Genomic DNA, 23,942 nt, shown 5'->3' with positions numbered 1-23,942 from the left:
CCATGATTTAGCGATAAATAGAAAAGACCAGACACAGCAGACTGTGATCAGGGAGTGCGGGTCACACCGCCAGCACAGACAACACAGAGCACTCCACAGGAACGGCCGCGTCACACGCTGTAAGAAGGAATGACGTTATCCATACTGCGCATGCCCAAGATACTTCCGCCCACAGCAATGTCTGAACATTTCCGCCCTTACAGTGAGAACGGCGTTCATCCACGTGACAATTTCCGGCGCGTTTGATTCTACGTTTATGATTGTAGAGCGGGTGTACGGGACAAGTCATGGCGGCTGGCTCAATGGAGACAGGTACTTATGATTGTAAAGAATCAAAGGTGATGAGGTAGTGACGTATCCAGTAACACCGTAAAGCGCGGCAGTATCGGGCGATGCTGGGACTAAACAAAGGTTCAGCATTAGGGGTTTGATCCGGTAGAAGTGCGGGTCTTACTATTATCATTATTATACCGGTTGCCATAGCGCTATGAGTGACATGTATAAATTGTCACCGCTGTGTAGATTCTGTGTTGCTAGGTTACAGACGAGCAGTTTTCTGCGCAATGTTACTGAATCCCATGCATCATTTTGTGAATCTGTTCCCGGTAGTGGGTGTAATGCAACGTTTCTTAAAATTTCAGACCGCCATTTTCTGAACGACTTGTTCGCGGTTGGTCTGTGAAGGTTAAGAATCGCCGATCAATCTATGCCTTGATCCGTGGCTTATTCTGGGCTTCGTAGACCCGTCCTTTTCCATGAATGTTTTTTTTTTTTTTAAAGACTGAACGTGACAACGACCGAAAAAACAACGTGGCAGATCGACTTTTACACAGATATCGGTCTTTGGTCGGCGTTCGTGTCACAAAAAGGCGTCGACAGAAAATTATCTTAATCCGCCTTTCTTGACATCCAAAATATTCAGTGTATGGTGCACGCGTGTACCGCCGGTCAGGATATAAGATCGCCAGAGCCCAATTCATAGCGCTCTTTTCTTTATAACTGATACTTTGGTGCCGGTTTCCTGCATCAGTCTCCCGTTACATTTATTTGTACACGTGGCCACTAAAAGTCAAGGTTCATATTTATTTATTTTTGCGCTACAGTCCCATCTCATGACCGGAATATACTATTAAAAATCTGTGAGAATCCCGCCCGACAGTTGCTGCTCATTCGTTCCTAATAGAGAAAAAACTCAACTGTTTTAGGCCTCGTTCACATTTGCGTTGCTGTGCTGCTGTGCTGCTGTTTCCGGTAAAACCACGGACACCCTGACGAAAGCCATTAAGGGGGTGATGCAGAGATCACAAATTATTAGCAGTGTACTCCCCGCAGTATGTGGGTCTCACTAAAATACATTCCGGTCCCCCAATGCGATGATTTTGAGATTTTTATAGCGCTGCCGGGGGACCTGAAGTCTAGTTGCACAGCCGCCTTTGATGACGTTACGACTTTGTCACGAGACTGACCCCGCTGTACTCCATGTACAAGCAGTAGCGGTAGTAAAGCGGGGTCGGTCACATGACGAAGAGTCCGGTATTTTTGCTGATCAGCTTCTATGATGGAGCAGAGCAACGAAAATACCGACCGCGGATGTGAACATAACCTTAGGCTGCTATACGCTTCAGTTCGCTGTAGGCTTGTTTGGTATATAGTGATCTCTCCGTTTCCAATGAAATTTCCATCTCCGTTCGGCCACGCGTATATGTTTATTTCAGTGGGGTGAGGGGATAACCTTCTCTCAAGGGTTAGAGAGTCCCGCAGAATTGTGAGGGTCACAGCTGGGACGAAGGTGTATAGTTACATGCGTATTTTGATGCTGTTTTGGCTGCAGATTTCACCGATCCCATTTCAATAGGTGAAATCCATAGCCAAAATCCACCAGAGATACGGTATACGAGTGACTTGAAAATCTGCATCACACCTAGAAACCGCTAAGTATTTCTTAAGCTTTTTGTTAATAAGTTTCTTCAAAAAAACAAAAACTTTCACTTACATTGTATATTCCTTTATTGAGGAATTTCAGTGCAGATTCTGCCACCCAAAGTCTGCACCAAATACGCAGAAACCCGGCCCAATTCACATCATTTTATTGGCCTATGTTTAATGTATATGCCAGGAAAAGCTCCCAATGTTAAACGTAGGCTGTGACGGCTGCCATACGTTACCCATAGGCTATAATGTTATCTGTTTAAGGGGGGATTCACACGAACGTGTATTCGGTCCGTGCGGGCCGCGTGGTTTTCACGCGCGACGCACAGACCAATACAAGTCTATGGGGTAGTACAGACAGACTGTGCTTTTTGCGCAGCGTTTGTCAGCTGCGCAAAAAGCGTGACATGCTCAATATCTCCGCGTATTTCGGGCATCACGCACCCATTGAAGTCAATGGGTGGGTGAAAACCACGCAGGTCGCACGGAAGCACTTCCGTGCGAACCGACTGAAACAGCGCACCAGCTGTCAAAAGGATGAATGTAAACAGAAAAGCACAACGTGCGTTTCTGTTTCCAAACATCCAAACGGAGTGTCTTTGAGATGAGCGAACCCGGACAACCGAACTTCACCGGGTTCGGCCGAACTCGTTTTGGCCGAAACCGGCAAAAAAAATTCCGGTACGCGACGTCAGGAGATGGTCACTGTCCAGGGTGCTGAAAGAGTTAAACTGTTTCAGCATCATGTACAGTGACTTCCGATCCCAATATACATGAACCTGTAAAAAAAACGAAGTTCTGACTTACCGATAACTCCCGGCTTCTTCCTCCAGTCTGACCTCCCGGGATGACAATTCAGTCCAAGTGACAGCTCCAGCCAATCACAGGCCAAGCACAGGCTGCAGCGGTCACATGGACTGCCGAGTCATCCAGGGAGGTGGGGCCCGATGTCAAGAGAGGCGCGTCACCAAGGACACGTCACCAAGGCAACGGCCGGGAGGGAAGTTCTCGGTAAGTACGAACTTTTTCTTTTTTTTTAACAGGTTTCTCGATATTGTGTTCGGCATTCACTGTCGAGGGTGCTGAAAGAGTTACTGCCGATCAGTTATCTCTTTCAGCACCTTGGACAGTGACGGGCGTCGACTAGCCTCATCTCTATGATGGCGGCTGCGCGAAAATCACGCAGCCGCGCATCATACACGGATGACACACGGAGCTGTCAAGTGGTTTTTGCGCGCGCAAAACGCTGCGTTGTTTGCGCGCGCAAAAACGCAACGTTCGTCTGAATCTGCCCTAATGTATACATCATGAATAGCCCATGGCGTATACATTAAACAGATGCCTGTGATGTATGCCATACGGTGACATGTAACCCATAGGCTTCCATGGGATGCTGTTGTATGGAATAGCATAGTCAACTACGCTATTGCATACTTACATTTTTATTTTTACTGACGTTTACCAGCTCAAAGGAGGCCAAAAGGACACTCTTTTGGCCTCCGTCAGGCTATTGGAGCCCTATGGAAACATTTAGGGTGTATGTCAGAAGATCACCCCATCAACCTGCTAAACGTAGGGCAACACCTGCCAGGTTGTGGTGATTTGACCTCCAGCCCTTTCCTTGAGTGGAATAGTAACCTCTGACCTCTTTTTAATGGGATTTCTGGTCATGGGGTGTTTTTTTTTTTTTTATACTGATGACCTATCCTCAGGATAGGTCATCGGTAAATAGTAGGTGGGGGTCCGACACCCCTGTTCCGGCTGCCTCCAGCTCCGGGAGTTATACGGTGTTCGGAGTCAGAAGCAGATGGCTCTGGTCGCGGTATGGCGGCCGCACTGCAGCTCTGCTACTATTCAAGTAAATAGGAGCAGATCTGCAGTAACCCGGCACGGACGCTACAATGCGACCAGAGCCGTCTGCTCCCTTTCCAAACACTGTAATTCCCGGCGCCGAAGGCAGCCAGACCAGCTGTCCGGGTGTCGGACCTCCAGCGATCATATCCTGTGGATAGGTCATCCGTATAAAAAAAACACCCCATGACCGGAAAACCATTTAGTCATTTGCTTTAATGTTGGTCATTTGTATAAGAAAAGTATTTGAGGTCCAAATCTCCAAGTTCTGTCCTCTACTTGTGGGGGAACATGAGCTCCTGGATTATTAATGAATGAAGTTCTCCCAAAGTGAAAGATTCTACTTTAAGAGTTTATTATAGGAATTAGGGGAAAAAAACCATACAAATAATAAACTTCTACTTTTACTGCTATCAATGCTAATTGGTTTTTTTATGCACTAAATTTATTGTTTTTTTTTTTTCAGATGAACAAGCAAGAATTCGATTCCAGTTGGAGTTGGAATTTGTTCAGTGTTTGGCAAATCCAAATTACCTTAATTGTAAGTGTCCTGTGACCGTATTAAAGGGGCCTCTATGCTGACCGTTCCTGCAGGGGCCGGGGGGAATTGGTTTTGCTTGTTGTACTGCAGGAATTATAGAAGTGATAGGAAAAGGGGAAAGGAGGAAAAGGAGCGTGGAGGGTTAAAGTCGCCTTCAATTAAGGTCTATTGATACCGACTGGAACAAGAGCAGAAAGATTGTGTTGTTCAATGTCCCCTATTATTATTGCCACGTTGTAAAGTATTGATTGTTACAATGTGTCATTACGACTTTTATCTAATTCACCAAGGTGGAAATTTTGTTTTTGGTTTAATCACTTTGGTGAGAAGTAGAAGAGGTAGTGCTGCAAGGATGATTAGTATATGTAAAATTCCTTGCATACGCACCCCGCAAGAGGTTATATTCAGATTATGTGAGCAACTGCGTATTGCTTGATTGCGTTTATGGTGTTATTCCAATTGGTTAGTTGGTTATACTGTTGTGCAATACGTTTTATGTACAACGCTATTGCTTTAATCCCAGTTGGATATACACCGTATTCAGCAATATGAGCACTATCGTTATGAACTGCCAATTCCTAGTATATACTGTATTACATTCAGGCGGCCGTGCACATAGGTAGACAGGCTCTGTTTGATTTGTGAGTATTACTAGATAAATTCAATTATGAGATTTGCTGGTTTTTTACGTCAGCAAATACTCAGAATGTAAGCTATCAGAGCCACGGCAGCTCGGTGGCCTATGATGATATTACCACCACGTTCATTCGTTCCCCTTTTGTACGGAGCGAGCTCGCAGTTCAACAACCTGTAGTGCTGTAGGATGTAAGCTGTCAGAGCCACGGCAGCTCAGGAGCCTGTGATGGTATTACCACCACGTTCGTTCATTCCCCTTTCGTGCGGAGCGAACTGACAGCTCAACACCCTGTAGTGCTATTGCCACTACCTCCGTTCGTTCCGAATTTGCAGTGGACGAACTGATTGCGGTAAGATTAGATTTTAAAATTTTTCATTTGCTAATCTTGCCCTCTATAGTCGAAAATCTTTCCCTATTGCCAGGGTCGGTATGATCCCGACGCGCGTTTCACTGATCAAAGTCAGCTTCTTCCGGGGGCGGGAGCATTTTGTTCCTGACGCTACTTAAAGCCCAGGATTTGATTGACATTGAGTGTAGCCAATCAGTTACAAGGTGATTTGTTACACTGTTTCTATTGTGAAGGGAACTGTGATTAAATTCCCATCAGTAGTTACAAAACAACCTCATTTCGTACAGAATTCACCTCAGCAATGTTTAATGGATTGATTGACTTCTTTAACATTTATTTGTATGTCCAAAACATTCGGACATATTGTGTTGAATGGTATCACATCTTAAACTATATGTTATTTAATAACTTTAAGAGTAATATGTTACTGAAATATTGTTATCTTTACTTATTGTATTATTGGACCTACAAAATTTTTATTTTTTGTTTTTTATTTATTATTTTATATATTCGATGTTTATGTAATCTTTTTAATATTAATATTTATTTTATTTTAATAATTAATTATTTTTAAAATGTTTTTGAAGGTTTTTTTGGGGTTTTGAGTAATTTTTATGTATTTGTTGTTTTTAATAATTGCTGACCCTTATAAGTAAAGTACTAAATTCCATATACCATATCTAAGTAAAATCCATGTATACGATAATATCACGATTTGTCAATCCCATGGTTGTTGTCTCATTAATCTTCTTTATTACCTGAGACTAGTTTCCCATGTACCCTTTTTTAGTGGATATTCCTAGAGATTATGACATTTTGTTGGACACAATATATCAGAATCTCCTATTTTTGTTGCTCTAATATTATTATGGACTTATTGTAATATATGATTGGCTTAAGATTACATGTAATAACACATATTCCAGATTGGCTAGTTAGGAAGTTGTAATTTTTGTGGGTAAGGTGAAATGGAAGTCTCACATATTTAGAGAAAGCAGCCAAAATTGAAAGATTCATTTAAACCATGTGGGCTCACAGAGTTCATGTTGAAAATCCACTTACTCTCTTCTTTTAACAACAAAGAGTCCACATCCCCACCTCTTTTCCTCCTTTCCCCTTTTCCTATCACTTCTACAATTCAATAGGTGGTGTACACCTGAGCATGGAGGGATAATCTATTTTAAATTAATATCAAAAGTGGAGATCTCCTCTACTAATCTCCGTACTGCAGGAATTAGTTTTGCCTGTAAAGGGGAATGATTCAAATAATAACTTTATATTCAGAAATGTATGTCGGCTTGGTAGTATGGGGCCGCCGGAACTCCATGAGGCCTCGTTCTAAGGCTATGTTCACACGCTTAACAAAAAACTGCTGTAAAATACGGAGCTGTTTTCAATGGAAAACAGCCTCTGATTTACAGCCGTTTTTTATTCATCAAGCGTTTTTGGATGCATTTTTTACGGCCGATTTTGGAGCTGTTTTTCTATTGAGACAATGAAAAACGGCTCATGAAGTGACATGCACTTCTTTTTTACAGGGCGTTTTTTTACGCACCATTTTTAAAAACGGCCGCATAAAAAAACGCCCTGTGTGAAACTAAACGCCATTTTTCCCATTAAAATCAATGGGCAGATGTTTGGAGGCGTTTAGCCCCGTATTTTCAGCTGTTTTTCGGGGCGTTTACGGCCCAAAAAATGGCTGAAAATAGGCCGTATGAACATACCCTTAGAGTACATTCAGCCCACAGATTTTGTAATAAACTTTTTTACAATTTGCTCAAGTGGTGACCTTAGGAACTGCGGCTCCAGGGCCCCATTGCTTACATACACTTGTTTATACTGCGCAAACTTCCATCCTATCATGTATCTCAGGGTAGGACAAAATCTGGTCACCACAGGGAATAAGAAATTGTCCAGAACGACTGGAGCTTCCACTGGCCACCGAATGCATTGAGCTAGATACTGACCGCATCCAGCTCCATGTCTCCCTTCAGTAGCGATCACAGACCACTCCTGCGGGGCCGAGTACAGCGCTCAGCTGTTTGTCATTCCCACAGACTCTGAACAGAGCGGCAGCGCATGCTTGACCGCTGCTCCATTTAAAGTCATTCTCAATGCTGGGGGTTTTACGGGACCCTTGTTCTCGTGATCGGTAGGGGTCCCAGCGATAAGACTATTATTACCTATCCTGTGGATAAGTTATAATTGTCTATTCTTGGACGCCCCTTTAACCCATTAGAGACCGCCCATAGGTGTTTTTACAGTGGCCATTAACGGGCTTTATTCTGATGCAGTAGCCTTTTTACGGCCGGGAGCTGTTAAATCTCCCTGCTCTTAGCTGAGGTCTGATGGCATACCTGCACGAGGGAGCGGGATCAAAATCCGTATCGATCCCGCATCTGAGTGGTTTTAGAGGGAGGGGGCGGTCGCACAATGCGATCGCAGGGTGCCAGTGGTTTGTATGGTAGCCGAGGGCCTAACAAAGGCCCCCAGGTTTGCCTCTAGTTAATGCCTGTTAGGCCATTCCAGAGGCATGGCCTAGCAGGTGCCTGTCAGTTTTATACTGACAAGCAGTAATACAATGCAAGTATTGCAGTGTATTATAAAAGCAATCAAATAATCGCATAGTGGGACCAAAAAAAAAAGTTTAATAAAGTTTCTAATAAATAAAAATCTGAAGCCCAAAATTTTTAAAAACCCACTTTTTCCCCTTACAAGATGCTTTATTGTAAAAAAAAAAAAAATACACATATTTGGTATCACCGCGTCCGTAATGATCCCAACTATGAAGCACTTACATTATTTAACCCGCATGGTGAACACCGTAAAAAAAATAAAAAACACTGCCAGAATTGCGGTTTTCTGTTCATCCTGCCTTTAAGAAATGTTGATTAAAAAGTGTCAAAAAGTCGCATCTACTCCAAAATGGTACCAATAAAAACTACAAGTCGTCCAGCAAAACAAAAGCCCTCATACAACCGCATCAGCGGAAAAATAAACAAGTTATGGCTCCTAAAATATATATTTAACGAACATTCTGTGTGCTGGTTCTCTTGGTGACCATAGCTTTTTGCCAGCAGAGGGTGCATGGGGTACAAGGCCTTGCAGTAACTACTTGGCAGGATGTTTTTTTCTTTTTTACAATGGATGTCAGTGGTAACAGGATGCAGTTGCATAGGCATTTGGGGGAATGTATGCCTTAACTTTGAATTACCTTAAAAAATGTGGGGTGAACAGAGCCTTAGTTGTGTGATCTGTAACATTCACAAATCTTTAATGTATTTGCATTGGCTGCTAGTGTCACTGATTAGATCGAGCGCCATCTAGTGGTAATCGTAACGTTATATTTTTTTTATTTTTTTTTTTAAGTCCTAGCGCAAAGAGGATATTTCAAGGAGAAATCATTTGTGAATTACCTTAAATATTTACTGTACTGGAAGGATTCAGAATATGCGAAATATTTAAAGTAAGTATGAGATGTACCTGATGTGTGTTTACCTGTATTATATGTGGTACCTCAAGTATATAATCTGATAATCCAAACAAGTAAAAATACATGAATGGCAATAATAATATATGTATGTATATATAATGTATATGTGTGTGTTTTAAATGCAGTCACATCAGTGACTTACATATGGGAGAGTCCTCAATATATTGTAACATTGTATACGTTCCTTGTGGCATAATAGTGACCTCTGCGTCCTGCAGTTTGTTATTCTGCCATTAACTGCTATACTGTCATCCTTGTTCCTCAGATACCCTCAGTGCTTGCACATGCTGGAGTTACTGCAATATGAACATTTCCGCAAAGAGTTGGTCAACGCTCAATGCGCCAAGTTTATCGACGAGCAGCAAATCTTACATTGGCAGCACTACTCCCGCAAGAGGGTGAGGCTGCAGCAAGCGCTGGCTGAACAGCAGCCGCAGAACAACGCCATTGGGAAATGAAAGACGTTATCCCTCCCCCTCCACAACATAGGTCACGGGCTATGAAGAATGTCGCTGCTGCCCAGGAACTGTCGCCTGTATTATGATAAATCATCATATACTTCGGAGGAGCAGATGTGGAGAAAAGACGACTCGCACGCCTTGGCTACAGATACTTTATAGGTTCTCTGTTCTAGGTTGTACTATATGGAATATGCAGTCGAGGCAAAAATGAAATGTATGTTCTATGCAGAAGTGAGAAGAATTGGAAATGTGATCACAGGGTATGAATTAGCTTTTCTTTTGGTCCCTACAGAAGATTATAGAACTATAGAATGGTCAATCTCCGCTAAAAGGATTATCTAAAAAGAACAACTAAAATAAATAAAACCATCAAATAACTGTCCAATACTATGGGTGCTTACAGGCAGGGGTTGATGTGTGGTGCTGAGTTTAAAGGGAACCTGTCACCAGCATTTCACCTATTAAACCAGCAATACCAGGTGGTTGTGGGTGAAAAATAATTTCTATATAACCTAGAATTGTCTTCTGTCGGCTCTGTAGCTTTAGTATTCAGTTTTCTAGTGTTCCCACACCGTATGCTAATGAGCATGAGGGTATGTTCACACGGCCTCTGTCACCACATTATAAGTGCCCTATCTCCTACATAATCTGATCGGTGCTGTAATGTAGATAACAGCGGTGGTTTTTATTTTGAAAACGATCATTTTTGAGCAAGTTATGAGCTAGTTTAGATTTATGCTAATGAGTTTCTCAATGGACAACTGGGCGTGTTTTTACTTTTTACCAACTGGGCGTTGTACAGAGGAGTGTATGAGGCTGACCAATCAGTGACCAATCAGCATCATGCACTTCTCATTGTTCCAGTCCAGCATGATCCACAGCACAGTGTGATTGTGCAGTGAAAGAAGTAAACACGCCCAGTTACTAATAACACAATACACCAACCAGTTGGAAATAAGAGAAAACACGCCCAGTTGTCCATTAGGAAGGCTCATTTGCATAAATATAAAATTGCTCATAACTTGGCCAAAAATGATCGTTTTTCAAAAAAAAACAAAAAACGTTACTGTTCTCTACATTGCAGCGCCGATCACATGCAATAGGAGATAGGGATTTAAGAATCTGGTGACAGAGCCTCTTTAAGCCTGAAAAAACGCCCCTAATACGCCTACAAACATTTGCCCATTGCTTTCAATGGGTTTTACGGTGTTCTGTTCCCACGAGCCTTAATTTTACGCGTCGCTGTCAAAACACGGCGCATAAAATGATGGCTCATCAAAAGAAGTGCAGGACACTTCTTGGGACGTTTTTGGAGGCGTTTTTCATTGACTCCATTGAAAGACAGCTCCAAAAACAGTCGTAAAAAAACGCGCGTTGCTCAAAAAACTTCTGAAAATCAGGAGCTGTTTTCCCTTGAAAACAGCTCCGTATTTTCAGACCTTTTTGACTCAGCGTGTGAACAGACCCTGACATCTTCGTTTGAAAAGTCATGTCTTCATTCCTCAAGTCTTTCCGCGTTTACCCCGCCTCCTTACTTGTGATTGACAGCTCCTCGCCTTCCCCAGCACACAAAATCCCGCACTTGTGCATTGTCCTCTTCTTGTGTGTGAGCACAAAGGGACGCCGGATTATTACGATAAAAGGCACAAACTGTTTGCAGACCGTTATTTACAGTCGGGGGAGGAGTTCAGGAGAGGGGATAACGGCAATGAACTTTTGATAGCAGCGGCCAATGAGGGATAAGTAAAGCTCAATAGGTGAAATGCTGGTGACAGGTTCCCTTTAAGAATATTTTTGCTTAGAGGCTGCACTGCACTGATGACTGAGCTTGTATCTATGCTTGCCTAGGCCCTGTAGTATATATAAGATGGCGGTGTTCAGGTTTCCCACACTTTTGTAAAGATTATATGTAAAGCGGCCAACTCCTTTAGGCCTTATTCACACGAACGTGTCTGCTTTGCGCATGTAAAAAATTTAGCGTTTTTCCTGCGTTGCAGTTCTCTGACATGTGTGAAAAACACTCTGAATGGCTCCATTGAATTGCATAGGTCCATGTGACATCCGTTGTTTAAACGCGCGTAACACTGAGGTGAAATATGCTTGTGTGAATAAGGCCTTAATTTTCCACCTAAAGGTGTTATATGTGCACTCTCAGAAGTATGAAGGAATCTTGTCTATGTTCACCTCGTTGAGTTGGTTAATTGTAAATACATTACTGATCCTGTGTGAGGCCTTATTCAGATGAACGTTGTATAGGTCAGTGTGCTGGCCGTTAAAAAAAAACAGACAGCACACGGACCCATGCAATTCAATGGGGCTATTCAGACATGCGTGATGTTTTTACGTAGCAAGTTTCCGTTGTGTGAAACTCACTGCATGTCCTATTCTGGTCTGTTTTGCGGACCACGCCGATAATGGAAGTCTATGGGTTCATGAGAATCACGGACAGCACACTGACATCATCCGTGATTCATGCACCAGGTGCTAAAGAAAGGCTGAGGAAAAAAAATGTGCACTGACATGAGAAACTGATGGCACCAGGAACCGCAATGCATGAAAAACGGTGTCTACGTAAATACAAAACTGACCTGTTCGTGTGAATCTGGCCTTAGTCTGTAACAGTCAATAAGTTTGTTAGGCACACCCGTCATAGCTTCGCTTCTATAGTGGCAGAATATTTCCTATATTATATTACTGTAGCTGATAACCGGACATACACTTTTAGGGCATGTTCACACTTAGCGGATTAGCTGTGGATTTTCCACAACAGATTTCATTTTGGAAAATTCACAACGTATTACAGTAGCAGCAAAGTGGATGATATGTGAACAAATCTTAAGTGAAATTCACACAAACGTGTGCGCGTTGCAGTTCCGTGTGTCATCAGTGTTTGGTGCGTGACTTTCGCGCATATGGCATCCTTATGACACGCGGTCTTGAGGTTTAGAAAATTAAATGAAGGCGGTGGTTTTATTTTTCCCCTCATTTCCTGAACTGTTGCACGAATCACACGCAGCGCATGGAAGTGCATCCGTGTGCTGCGTGTTATTTTCACGCACCCATTGACTTCAATGGGTGTGTGATGCGCGAAAAACGCTAAAGTATAGGACATGCTGTGAGTTTCACGCAGCGGGGACATACTGTGTGAAAAACACGGAATGTCTGAACGGCCCCATTGACTAGCATAGGTCCGTGACGTGGAATAGGTCCGTGACGTGGAATACGCTCGTGTAAATAAGGCCTTATCCACACGCTTTTTCAGACTGATCGTTCCTGTGTGTCAGTGTTGTAACTATATTCACCATAAAGCTTGTGTATTGTCAGGGGTGTAATAAATATATCTAGGATTGTTTTTAGCAATGTATTGATGCTTTACAAAAGCTAATCTCAATATGGAAACTTATTTAATGCATTAAAGATGTCTTTAGTGTAAAAGTCACTGCGTTTTTATTCACTCCCATTGTCATTTCTCTGACAATGGTATTTATTGACCCTCTAGAACAGCCGCGTGGAATAAGGCTGGATAAATCCCAGGAGCCAGGTAGCCAATTTGCTGAATAAATAGGACTCCATATGGGCTATAAATATTCATGATCTGCCACTAGCCCCGCCCACCCACCACTGATTGCACAGTATGAGGAGAACGCTGCCAGTGGGCGGGGCTAGCCACAGCTCAGGAATACGGACTGCATGAGAGTAATTTTTTATAGAAACGACTGATCGCTGACAAGTAATACAGCGCTAGAATCAAGGGCAGAATAAACCGGATGACGGATTCTCTTTAAATGGCATTGTACTGTACACTATTGCAGATTTTCATGCACCAAGTCTGCCATATTTTCAGTCTTTTATACACTTATTTTTCCCTATTTTTGGCAAGAATCTTGCATATGAAACAGATAATACAGCAGTTTAAGAATAACTTAAATGTGCAAATACATAACAAACAGGCAAGCGCTATAGCTAGACAGTAGTTTAATAGAGTTTGATCAAATGGTAAACCTACGAGCCTGAACGGTTCTGAAATGTGTAAAATGCCATTGTCCATCTTCAGACCTGGATAAATGCTGGAGTCACTGATCCTCCAGGTATACAGGGAGGGAATGGGGATTGTTTAATCTTCGGAGAAAAGCATCTGGATCAGATCAGATCTGAGGCACTCGTCTTCTGTCAGTTTCTGTGGCTGTAAAGAAGAAGATGGATAAGACATTTTATATATGCTTAGGCTCCTAACCCTTCCATGCACTTTGAGAATTCCAAAATTCCCATTGACTCAATGTGAAAATTTGTATGTGCTAGTCAACAAATTTCTGGTTCCAGTGTCTTCTACGTGGTGGAAGAAGGGAATTAGTCCTGACCAGTAATTGGGTTTCCATAGCATTGGTAGATTCCCCCTGACCTCTAGGGATAGGAACACAGAGGTTAAAATAGCCCCTCTCCACAACCAACACCAGTGCTTTTAAATAGCAAAAACTAGCTAACGTAAGATAGTCCTAAAATCCTCATTCTTGGGGCTTTTACAGAATGATGGGACAATGTCTTGTTTATAATGAATGGACCACTTTTGGGATGAATGTAATGTCACGTTTCAGAACTATATTGTCTTACTGCAATTTAAAGTAGAGTTCTTTTAAAGAGAGGGCTTGGATCTGCACCTGACGAAGTCACTGCCACCAGAAAAGCAGCTTTTCATGAGGGAAATGTCACCTTTGAAGCTAGAAGAGGCTCAAACCGTGAATGACAGAACTATATTTAGGACCCATGAAAAAACAGATGGTTTAACAACCGGTCTAATTCTAGAGGAAGCCTTGAAAAACAGGGATCCATTTATTTTATGTTAACCCCTTAGTGTCCACCAATACACCTTTTCATGGCGGTCACTATGGGGCCTCAGGCTAGGTCTTCGCCTTTTCACGGCAGCCATGTATGTCTAAGTCTGCACGGGTGTCCCATGCAGGCTGGAGTGCTCAGCTGTCTGACGACAGCCGGGCTCCTGCTCCGACGGCCGCAATCAAAGTTTACAATAGCAACCGCGGTATTTAACTTGTTTACAGAGGGAGGGAGCCAGCTCACAGCATCGCTGCTGCCTGGAGGAAGGGAGACAGCGCCAACCACGATAGCCATGTCTCGGCTTTGCATCCAGCCAGCAATGGGAGCGTGCACAGGCCAGGGGACTCCTGCTCAGGGGAGTAGTGGTGCAGTAAATGGTGAAAGAAGAAGTGCCCAGCACAGTCCCCACCGCAGGCCACCTACAATGATCCTCCATGCTATAGCCACCCTCTGTAGGGACAGGAAACACGGGTGGTGGTCGTTGTGGGGAGGGGACATTTAACCTCTCTGTATTCCAGTCCCTAAGGGCAACGGCCAATGCTGCGCTGTCATGAATGGACACAGTGGAAATAGTTATATATTAGTTAATTTGCTGGCCAGCGAACTGGTGTAAACTTTCTAGAGTCCTGAGCAGTTACCACGTGAAGGCTATGTATAGAAAGAAGACTTACCGTTCCAACCTTAAGAAGACTGGGGACCCCTGTCAGCTTTAAGATTCGTTTGAACTCGTTGTTTGGGTCCTTCCAGCTGGAAGAAAAGAAAAAAAAAACCTCAATACATTGTTTAGATGCCCGAGGTGAACAGGATTACCTATTGTCACCACATGTACAGATATATACCATAGCTGCAGGTAAGGGCTGCTGACCATTATTTCTTAGCAGCGGAGACTGGAATGTTTCTAAATTGAGAAACTCTAATGTGAGTAATAACTTCATTTCAAATGTAAATCGCCATAAAACGTAATTATTAGTTTAGCTCTTTGTTCACACATAGTTGTTATATTGAAATACACCATCAAATACAGAGAAACCTCTCCAAAAGAGAACTCCTGATCTAGACCAGATTTTTCTGTGGAGTTTTAATTTCATTAAATCCAATGTGCCTTTGACAGGATGTCAGATAGTCACTTGAAAAGTTTCACTGTAATCTAAAATATGAATGAAATAAGCTATACCTCCTCTGTCCTACAGAGGGCAGCAAAGTAGTCCTGACAATAAATTTTAGAGGATTGATTGCATGCTCGGCCACCAGATTGGGGTGGATAAAATGGATGCACAAGGTAAGCTGCACTTTTACCATAATCTTTGAAATAAAACATCAGATTGAATTGATATTAAAATATTATTTTCTACATGATTAAATTAATATGAATGCAATGGTGGCACAACCCGTATAAATAAAATAGGTGAGCTACACAGCGCGGACTCCGTGCTGTGTACATTTTAACTACATTGTAGGAAATCATCACAGGAGGAGAGAGATTTGCGCCGTTGATGTATCTGACACACGGGATTGTAAAGACTGGATAGAATTGAGGTAACCTTTAAAGCGTACCTTACTTTTCAGCAGATTTTCAGAATAAGCGGTCATAGGTGTTTACATGAGGAATAAAACTATTTCTGGCAATTATATGACATTATTTAGCAGTTTTCCCCTCTGCAGTCTCTCTCGAATTCTCAGTGGTTTCAAAGCTGGTGGGCGGAGCCTAACTGCTATCATGTCGGATATACACTGCACACAGCGATAAGGGTATGTTCACACGGCGGGGGTCCGTAACGGCTGAAATTACGGGGATGTTTCAGCCTGAAAACATCCCCGTAATTTCAGCCGTAACGGCATGTGCAGGCGCTTGAACGCCGCGTCAATTACGTGCGTAATTAGCGATGCTATTCATTGGAGTCAATGAATAACGGCTCTAATTACGGCCAAAGAAGTGACAGGTCACTTCTTTGACGCGGGCGTCTATTTACGCGCCGTCATTTGACAGCGGCGCGTAAATATATGCCTCGTGTGAACAGACAAACGTCTGCCCATTGCTTTCAATGGGCAGATGTTTGTCAGCGCTATTGAGGCGCTATTTTCGGGCGTAATTCGGGGCAAAAACGCCCGATTTACGTCCGTAAATAGGCCGTGTGAACATACCCTTAGAGAGCAGGATTCTCCTCTTCTATCTATCACATACGTAGAAGCCGCAGCAGTAATAAGAAGTGTAGCTGAGAATCTAGCACTGGGGTGACAATCTTACCATCATGTCTGTGTCTCCTTCTCTGCTCCCCCCTCCCCTCCTCATAGACTTGTATAGCAGGCAGTGACACACCACCTTACGCAGGGTCAGTTTTGCACTGTAATCAGGAACGGACTTTGACAACAGGGGGTGGAGAGCAGATTACAGGAAGGGAGACACCTAGTGGCAGTAATTTCACACAGAATTTGCATTGATAAAACAACTACATTTTAACAGTAAATAAGTTACAAAGTTCTTTAATATCAGGAATACTATTAGATTAGCATAAGTGGTTTGAAAAGTTCATGTCCATTTGAGCTGTGAATTATTTGGTCTCCATGGGTTTTTAGCCTCTGAATATAAAAAAAAAAAATACACATTCACAAACAGCAAACTGAGATCTTGAAAATAGTGATCAATATCACCATACATTTATTAGAAGGTTGCAGAACTTTTCCTTATGTAAATGATTAAAGGTAAAAGTTGCTCTATGGTCAATTAGACCGGTCATAAAGCATATGATGATACGCCATAACTAAAAACGAGGTGCCCCATATCGCCGGTCCTGGCCAGAGTTGTGTGTCTGTATGCAGCCACTCTCCATAGAAATAAATGAGAGTATTGGAGAACGCTGGGCAGCAACATTCACATTGAGAACTCAAAGACTTTTGGATTGCAGTCAATGAAGTTCAAATAAAACACGAGGATATGACTTTATAGGAATTGAGCACACAGAAGTCAGAAGCCTGTAAAAAAATAGAGATGCCAAGATACTTACTAATCTCTCTCACCAACTTGGCAGTATATAAATATAGATCCTTCAGGAAGATGTGCTAGTGTCCTGCGCACAACCGGCTCAGCTGGAAAACAAGATACCGTAAAGATGTGGCACCTATGGCTTACCTCAGCCTATTAAAACAAATAAAAATTATACAGCAAAAGAAGGGGAAGCCATCCTTATTAAACTCCTTTACCAGAATATCTTAAAGGGAACGTCTCATGTATTATTTATTTAGTTGCATTCATTAGTTGCAAGTCTGTAGAAAATAAGTTATTTTATTGCGCAAACGCTGCAAAACCGTATATACATATGGTATCGCCATAATCGTACCGAACCGCAGAATAAAGTATAATAGTCATTTATAGCCCAGGGTAAACGCCGTCAAAAATAAATAAAAATCATTGTCAGAATTGATGGTTTTTGGTCACCTGGCTTGCCGAAAAATTGAATAAAAAGTGATCAACAAAATCACATGTACCCCAAAATGGTACCAATGAAAATTATAGATTGTCCCGCAACAAATAAGCCGTCACATGGCTCCAGTGGTGAAAAAATAAAAAAAGTTCCGGCTCCCAGATTATGGCGATGCAAAATGTACAGAGCGTTCCAAAAGCGGATAAGATCGGGTGCCATTTAGAAGTGCGACACTGGCCACATATCTGGGGATTATTTATTTACCCCATTATTATGCCCCTGATGTACTCTGCCCAGCCTACATGTGCCCCCACATTATAAACTGAAATACCAGCAAAACGCCAGAGCTACTACCAAGCAAAATATGCGCTCCAAAAGCCAAATGGCGTCCCTCCCTTCCGAGCCCTACAGCGTGCCCAAACAGCCGTTTACGTCCACCGATACGGCATCGCAATACCCGGGAGAACCCTGTTAATATTTTATGTGGTATTTGTGGCACAAACTGGGATGAGAAGAAAACAGCAATTTTGGCATTGTTTTCTATTTTGTTTTTTTACATAGTTTACCATACAGGTTAAGTAACGTACTCATTTTACAATACCAATTATGTGTAGCTTTTAGGTTTTTTTCAGAATTAATTTTATAAAGGGGAAAAAGGGAGCTATTTTTTCCTTTTTTTAAGTCCCACTGGGGAAATGTACTATGCGATCATCTGATATTCTTTATAATACACTGCAATACTGTTGTATGAATGCATTATGCTGTAGGTGTAAAAATGACAGATATTCTATTAGGCCCTGCCTAATAAGCATACACTGAAGGCAGACCTGGGGGCCTTTGTTAGGCCCCGGCTTCCATGGAAACAATCGGAACCCCACGATTGCGTTGGGGGGGGGACTGGAGGTGCTAATGGGGTAAGAGAGGGAGCCCTCTACAAAACGAAGTGTCGGGAGTGTGAATAGACATCCCGTCCTAGCTGGAAGGAATGTCTATTCACTGTCTAAACACTTCAGTAACGTTAATATGTCAGTATAAGACAGAACATAGTGAATAACACAGTGTCACTATGCGCTGACTTAATGAATGGAGAGGAGTGCATGACGCTGATTGGCCACTGATTGGTCAGCGTCATACACTCCTCTGTACAACGCCCAGTTGGTCTAAAGTAAAAACACGTCCACTTGGGCATTAAGAAAGTAATTAGCATAAATCTAAAATCGCTCCTAACGTGGTAAAAATAGATCGTTTTTCTAAATAAGAAAGCCCTGCTGTCACCTACATTATAGTGCCCATCTCCTTATATAGGAAATAGGGCACTGATAATGTGGTGACAGAGTCCCTTTAAACGCAGCATTCACTATTGACCACAGCACCTAAGGGGTTAAGCGCGCGGGACTGACGGGTTCAGGGACAGCGGGTCCTGCATGTCTCTGAGGCCTCATTTACACAAGTGTGTGCGTTTTGCGCACGCAAAAAAATGCAGCGTTTTGCGTGCGCAAAAGGCACTTGACAGCTCCGTGTGTCATCAGTCAATGATGCGCGGCTGCGTGATTTTCGCGCAGCCGCCATCATAGAGATGAGGCTAGTCGATGTCAGTCACTGTCCAGGGTGCTGAAAGAGTTAACTGATCGGCAGTAACTCTTTCAGCACCCTCGACAGTGAATTCCGATCACCATATCGAGTAACCTGTTTAAAAAAAAAAGAGGTTCGTACTTACCGAGAACTTCCCGGCCGTTGCCTTGGTGACGCATCCTTGGTGACGCGCCTCTCTTGACATCTGGCCCCACCTCCCTGGATGACGCGGCAGTCCATGTGACCGCTGCAGCCTGTGCTTGGCTTGTGATTGGCTGCAGCTGTCACTTGGACTGAATTGTCATCCCGGGAGGTCAGACTGGAGGAAGAAGCCGGGAGTTATCGGTAAGTCAGAACTTTTTTTTTTTTTTTACATGTTCACGTATATTGGGATCGGAAGTCACTGTCCAGGTTGCTGAACCAGTTTAACTCTTTCAGCACCCTGGACAGTGACTGTCTCCTGCCGGGTTCGGCCGAACCCGGTGAAGTTCGGTTCGCTCTTCTCTAAGACACTCCGTTCGGATGTTTGTAAACAGAAAAGCATGGTGCTTTTCTGTTTACATTTAGTTTGACAGCTCTTGCGCGAATCACGCAGTTCGCACAGAAGTGCTTCCTTCGTGGTTTTCACGCACCCATTGACTTCAATGGGTGCGTGATGCGCGAAAAACGCAAGATTATAGAACATGTAGTGAGTTTTACGCAACGCACTCGCGCTGCGCAAAATTCACGCATTGTCTGCACTGCCCCATAGAGTAGTATAGGTGCGTACGACACGCGTGAAAAGCATGCGCGTATATTACGCTCGTGTAAATGAGGCCTGACACGCAGGATCCGCCTGTTATCTGTCACATCTGACGGGAACCGGATTGATAGAATGATACAACTGCCCTGTATGCTCCATAGAGCACGGCTGTATCAAGAAGTAAAAATAATTTTTAATAAAAAGATATTATAAATTTGCACCAATCACACTAATTGACCTTTTTATTAAAAAAAATAAAAATAAAATCCCTTTCAAAAGGTTTACATATCGGCAACGAAATCCGCACGTAACGGATCCGCATGCAGATTTTGCGGCGGATTTGTAGTCTGGTTCGCCAGCGTAATATTTGCGCGATGTGAAAACTCTAGCATCATGTCCCCTCAGTTTCACTTTGGAGAGGAGAAAATAGGCCACAGACTGTAATGCAATGAACAGTCTTTGTTTCTCTTGAGCGACGCCAAGGAAGTCATGAGGGGCATGAAACACTGACTGGTGCTGGAGCCGCTTCGGTCTAGCGATCAGTGGGGATCAGAACACAAGGACTCACAACTGTAGGACGACTAAGGGTATGTTCACACGGCGGGGGTCCGTAACGGCTGAAATTACGGGGATGTTTCAGCCTGAAAACATCCCCGTAATTTCAGCCGTACCGGCATGTGCAGGCGCTTGAACGCCGCGTCAATTACGGCCGTAATTAGCGCTGCTATTCATTGGAGTCAATGAATAACGGCTCCAAATACGGCCAAAGAAGTGACAGGTCACTTCTTTGACGCGGGCGTCTATTTACGCGCCGTCATTTGACAGCGGCGCGTAAATATACGCCTCGTGTGAACAGACAAACGTCTGCCCATTGCTTTCAATGGGCAGATGTTTGTCAGCGCTATTGAGGCGCTATTTTCAGACGTAATTCGGGGCAAAAACGCCCGAATTACGTCCGTAAATAGGCCGTGTGAACATACCCTAAGGCCTCATGCACACGACCATGCAGGATTTATGGTCAGTAAATACTGCACGGACAGGCCGCGGAGCGTCACCCGCATTTGCGGACCGTGCTCACAGTAACATGAGATAAATAGGACATGTCCTATTTCTTGCATGTCATTTCTACGGCCCGGGCACCCACCCATAAATATACGAGACGGTGTCTGTGGCTGATAGAAATGAACGGGCCAGCATTTCATCCACGATTACAGATCCATAATTGCAGATAAAAATTATGGTCGTGTGTATGAGGCAGAAGTAAAAAAATTTAAATGTGATATTAGTACTCAAAGAAATCTCGGTAATGACGTTCCGTCAATGGTTCATCTCGCTCAGGTAGTCAACGGGAACTTTGACACATTCTTCAAGAGCGAATGAAGCGTAAGAGTATTCAAAAAGAGACGTGAATAGTTAGTTACGGATATTAGGAATGTTTAAGAATCGATTATTGCTAAATAATTAAACACCCCTCCCCCAAAAAATAAAATATTTGATTGTTAAACTAAAGCTTTCCGGAGAAGTATAGGGATAAATTGGATCTGACACCCGCTGTTCTACGGGGCTCCGCATCTATTTTAATGTGATTATCCACTTTGTGATCTCGGTATATTGCGTTGTAGTCGATAATGTTAATCTATAGGGGAGGGGAATAATTAAATCACGCATGTACACGCTACATCATGCAACCAAAACATCCCAAATATTGCTGTGGTAACACAATATATGGAGCGCGATTGCAAAGTGCAATAACCAATCCACATAAAGTTGCCATGGAGCCCTGGCCTTGGTTTGTGTTCTGCATGATCTTGGGGTGACAGTCAGCTGAACCAGTGATCATCCACATGGCCAGCTCAGGTAGTCCTAAGAGTAGATGGTAATAATGCCAGTAAACAGGACAATACCTTTAACACAGTCCGGGCACCAGCTCACCCCCTGCTCTGTCTTATCACCAGAGAACAAAGCAAATACCAACTTCCCCTTGTGCCTCTCCACCTCCTGGCAGTACTCTTTATATCCGTGCACCTTCACCTCTGTGTAATTCTCCATTGCAGCTGGTGGCAGACTGGATGAACCCAGAGGGGGCGACTGTTCTTATTCTGATTCACACTTCCTTCCTCCACGCTTAAAGGGCCAGCACAACCAAGTAACTCCAGCAACCCCGATAGCAGCTCCTTATCAATGAACAACAGTCTAATAATGAGAACTGATCCCTAACCATATCACTAAGGGTTAATGAAGAATTGTCTACCATAATGTTACGTATTTATTCGGTAGTGAGGTACTGGCGGCCATCTTTAGTGAAGTATGTGAGGGCAATACATTATACATAATGCGCCTTCAATATAAATACTAATATTCTGGGAACCTTACAGTTTTTATATTCACCGCAAACGACGTTCACGGGGTTATTTTTTACGAGTATAAACAAGACCTCCCGTTACAATGGTAATAAGCTTTAGCGGCCATCTTTATTTAGGTATGTATGGGCAGGATGTTGGCATGGCAAATAAAATACAGAAATATATTAATAAATTAAACATTTAGGCTAACGATACAGTCTTCATGTTCTGTTCAATTGCCGAGCATGATATTATATTAATTTTATGAAATTATTCAAATTGATGAAACTTTATTTATAAACCACCCGCGGCTAAAGTCGTATTCCCGCTGCGTAACTGATTTGCTATTAGGTTTGGGCTAGCTGGGGACCCGTAGTTGGTAAGCAGTTGTCATGGCGCCGGTTTGAACTGCTGTTTAGTGGGAAATGGAAGTCGGAATCGAGAGGTTTACATGACATTGATAATGCATGAGAGGAGGAGATGTGGGGTTATAGTGGAGCCGCATTACTGTTTCCAGGGGCAGTGAGAGTGTGGAGATGTGATGACAAACTGCCTCTCATAGAAGTATTAGTATAGACTATTTACGGCCATGGTAAACGGAAAACAATATTTTTGGTTTATTTACGTTTGTAGTATGTCTTGGTATTATGTTTAAGCCTTAAAGATATTATAGGTGCTAATTCTTATTTATGGCCATGGCTCTGGAGCGTCAGTCAAGTGGATCAGCCCTTTTACCTCACGTGAATCACTGCAAAGGAACACAGGTGAGTTGTGATCTAGCTGTGGTCATGTATTAATACGGGAACGTTTACAAATTACTTAACGGGCTTAGACTGGGTTCACACGTGCACTTCCATTACGGCTGAAATTACGGAGCCGTTTTCAGGAGAAAACAGCTCCGGAATTTGAGACGTAATGGCATGTGCAGGCGTTTTTCGCTGCGTCCATTACAGACGTAATTGGAGCTGTTTTTCCATGGAGTCAATGGAAAACGGCTCCAATTACGTCTCAAGAAGTGACAGGTACTTCTTTGACGCGGGCGTCTTTTTTACGTGCTGCCTTTTGACAGCGGCGCGTAAAAAAAAATGACGCTTTGGAGCCGTATTTTTGGACGTAATTCAAGGCTAAAACGCCCGAATTACGTCCGTAAATAGGGTGTGTGAACCCAGCCTTAGACCGAAGCCACTTCTCCCATTTAAAGGGAACACTACAACCCTCCATCCATAGTCCTATATAACTGGCTGGTCTTTATTGAATTGTGTTGGAGATTTCCAGTCCTGAATATCCATGAAAAGTCCTAAAGGGGATTACTTCATAGAGGCCTGGAGTGGCTGTGGCGACACATCAGGACATGATTTTAACCTTGATTTCCCCTTTAAATCTGGCGTGCGCTGTCAGTCTTGTACTGTATCCCTGAATATGCCGCATTACAGTAAACTGGTCATATATATTACATCTTTCTTGCTGAACTTCGCTGCTTGTTTTGATGGGATCAAATGCCTAATAGAGGAGAAATATCAAAACCAGTGCAAAGGAAAAGTGGAGTGGGTGCCCTTAACCAATCAGGTCACTGATTTCATTTTCCAATGGGCTTGTACAAAATGAGAAGGTGAATCTTATTGGTCGTTATGGGCAACTACTCCTTTTTTTTACTTTGCATCCGTTTTAAAACCTTTCCCCGACTGTCTCTCATAGAAGAACAGATGGATCACACAGCAACTCCTTTGGGATTTTTAATAGTAGCCATATTGGATGTCACCCATCTAAATGGTAAAG

General features: G+C 43.0%; 3 protein-coding genes across 4 annotated transcripts in view; 2 read left to right on the top strand and 1 right to left on the bottom strand.

Moving 5' to 3' along the window:
- Positions 1-78: 78 nt before the first annotated feature.
- MED31 (mediator complex subunit 31) lies at positions 79-11,754 on the top strand. Its single transcript, XM_075854252.1, has 4 exons — positions 79-312; positions 4,247-4,321; positions 8,677-8,773; positions 9,066-11,754. Exons 1-4 carry the CDS (start codon positions 288-290, stop codon positions 9,256-9,258), a joined length of 390 nt encoding a protein of 129 aa, XP_075710367.1. The 5' UTR covers positions 79-287; the 3' UTR covers positions 9,259-11,754.
- Positions 11,755-13,219: 1,465 nt separating this feature from the next.
- Positions 13,220-22,043, bottom strand: TXNDC17 (thioredoxin domain containing 17). Of its 2 annotated transcripts, none has more exons than XM_075854254.1 (4): positions 21,856-22,043; positions 17,094-17,224; positions 14,763-14,838; positions 13,220-13,444 (listed from the first exon to the last, which is right to left on the bottom strand). In XM_075854254.1, the coding sequence occupies exons 1-4, from the start codon at positions 21,871-21,873 to the stop codon at positions 13,376-13,378; spliced, it is 294 nt and encodes a 97-aa protein (XP_075710369.1). In that variant the 5' UTR covers positions 21,874-22,043; the 3' UTR covers positions 13,220-13,375. The 2 variants fall into 2 exon arrangements, with proteins under 2 accessions (XP_075710369.1, XP_075710368.1); XM_075854253.1 differs by having other exon boundaries at positions 17,094-17,175; positions 21,729-22,031.
- Positions 22,044-22,484: 441 nt separating this feature from the next.
- Positions 22,485-23,942, top strand: part of KIAA0753 (KIAA0753 ortholog) — a 41,375-nt gene continuing 39,917 nt past the window's right edge. Inside the window, exon 1 of the mRNA XM_075854251.1 lies at positions 22,485-22,930. Within this exon, the coding sequence (XP_075710366.1) occupies positions 22,856-22,930 (75 nt within the window). The 5' untranslated portion in view covers positions 22,485-22,855. The remainder of the gene's footprint in view (positions 22,931-23,942) is intronic.

The sequence above is a fragment of the Rhinoderma darwinii genome, chromosome 2 (genome assembly GCF_050947455.1).
Source record: "Rhinoderma darwinii isolate aRhiDar2 chromosome 2, aRhiDar2.hap1, whole genome shotgun sequence".
Taxonomy (NCBI): Eukaryota; Metazoa; Chordata; class Amphibia; order Anura; family Rhinodermatidae; genus Rhinoderma; species Rhinoderma darwinii.
Note: the sequence above shows the minus strand (reverse complement) of the source record. Positions and strands in the feature narration are given on the sequence as shown.

Bases quoted from the DNA above. Each gene is read 5' to 3' on its own strand.
- MED31 (XM_075854252.1), top strand. From the start codon at position 288: ATGGCGGCTGGCTCAATGGAGACAG. The intron at 4,322-8,676 runs GTAAGTGTCCTG...TTTTTTTTTAAG, and splicing joins AAATCCAAATTACCTTAATT to TCCTAGCGCAAAGAGGATAT. The intron at 8,774-9,065 runs GTAAGTATGAGA...CTTGTTCCTCAG, and splicing joins GAATATGCGAAATATTTAAA to ATACCCTCAGTGCTTGCACA.
- TXNDC17 (XM_075854253.1), bottom strand. From the start codon at position 21,873: ATGGAGAATTACACAGAGGTGAAGGTGCACGGATATAAAGAGTACTGC. The intron at 14,839-17,093 runs GTAAGTATCTTG...CTTTTCTTCCAG, and splicing joins CAAGTTGGTGAGAGAGATTA to CTGGAAGGACCCAAACAACG. The intron at 13,445-14,762 runs GTAAGTCTTCTT...TCTTCTTTACAG, and splicing joins GTCTTCTTAAGGTTGGAACG to CCACAGAAACTGACAGAAGA.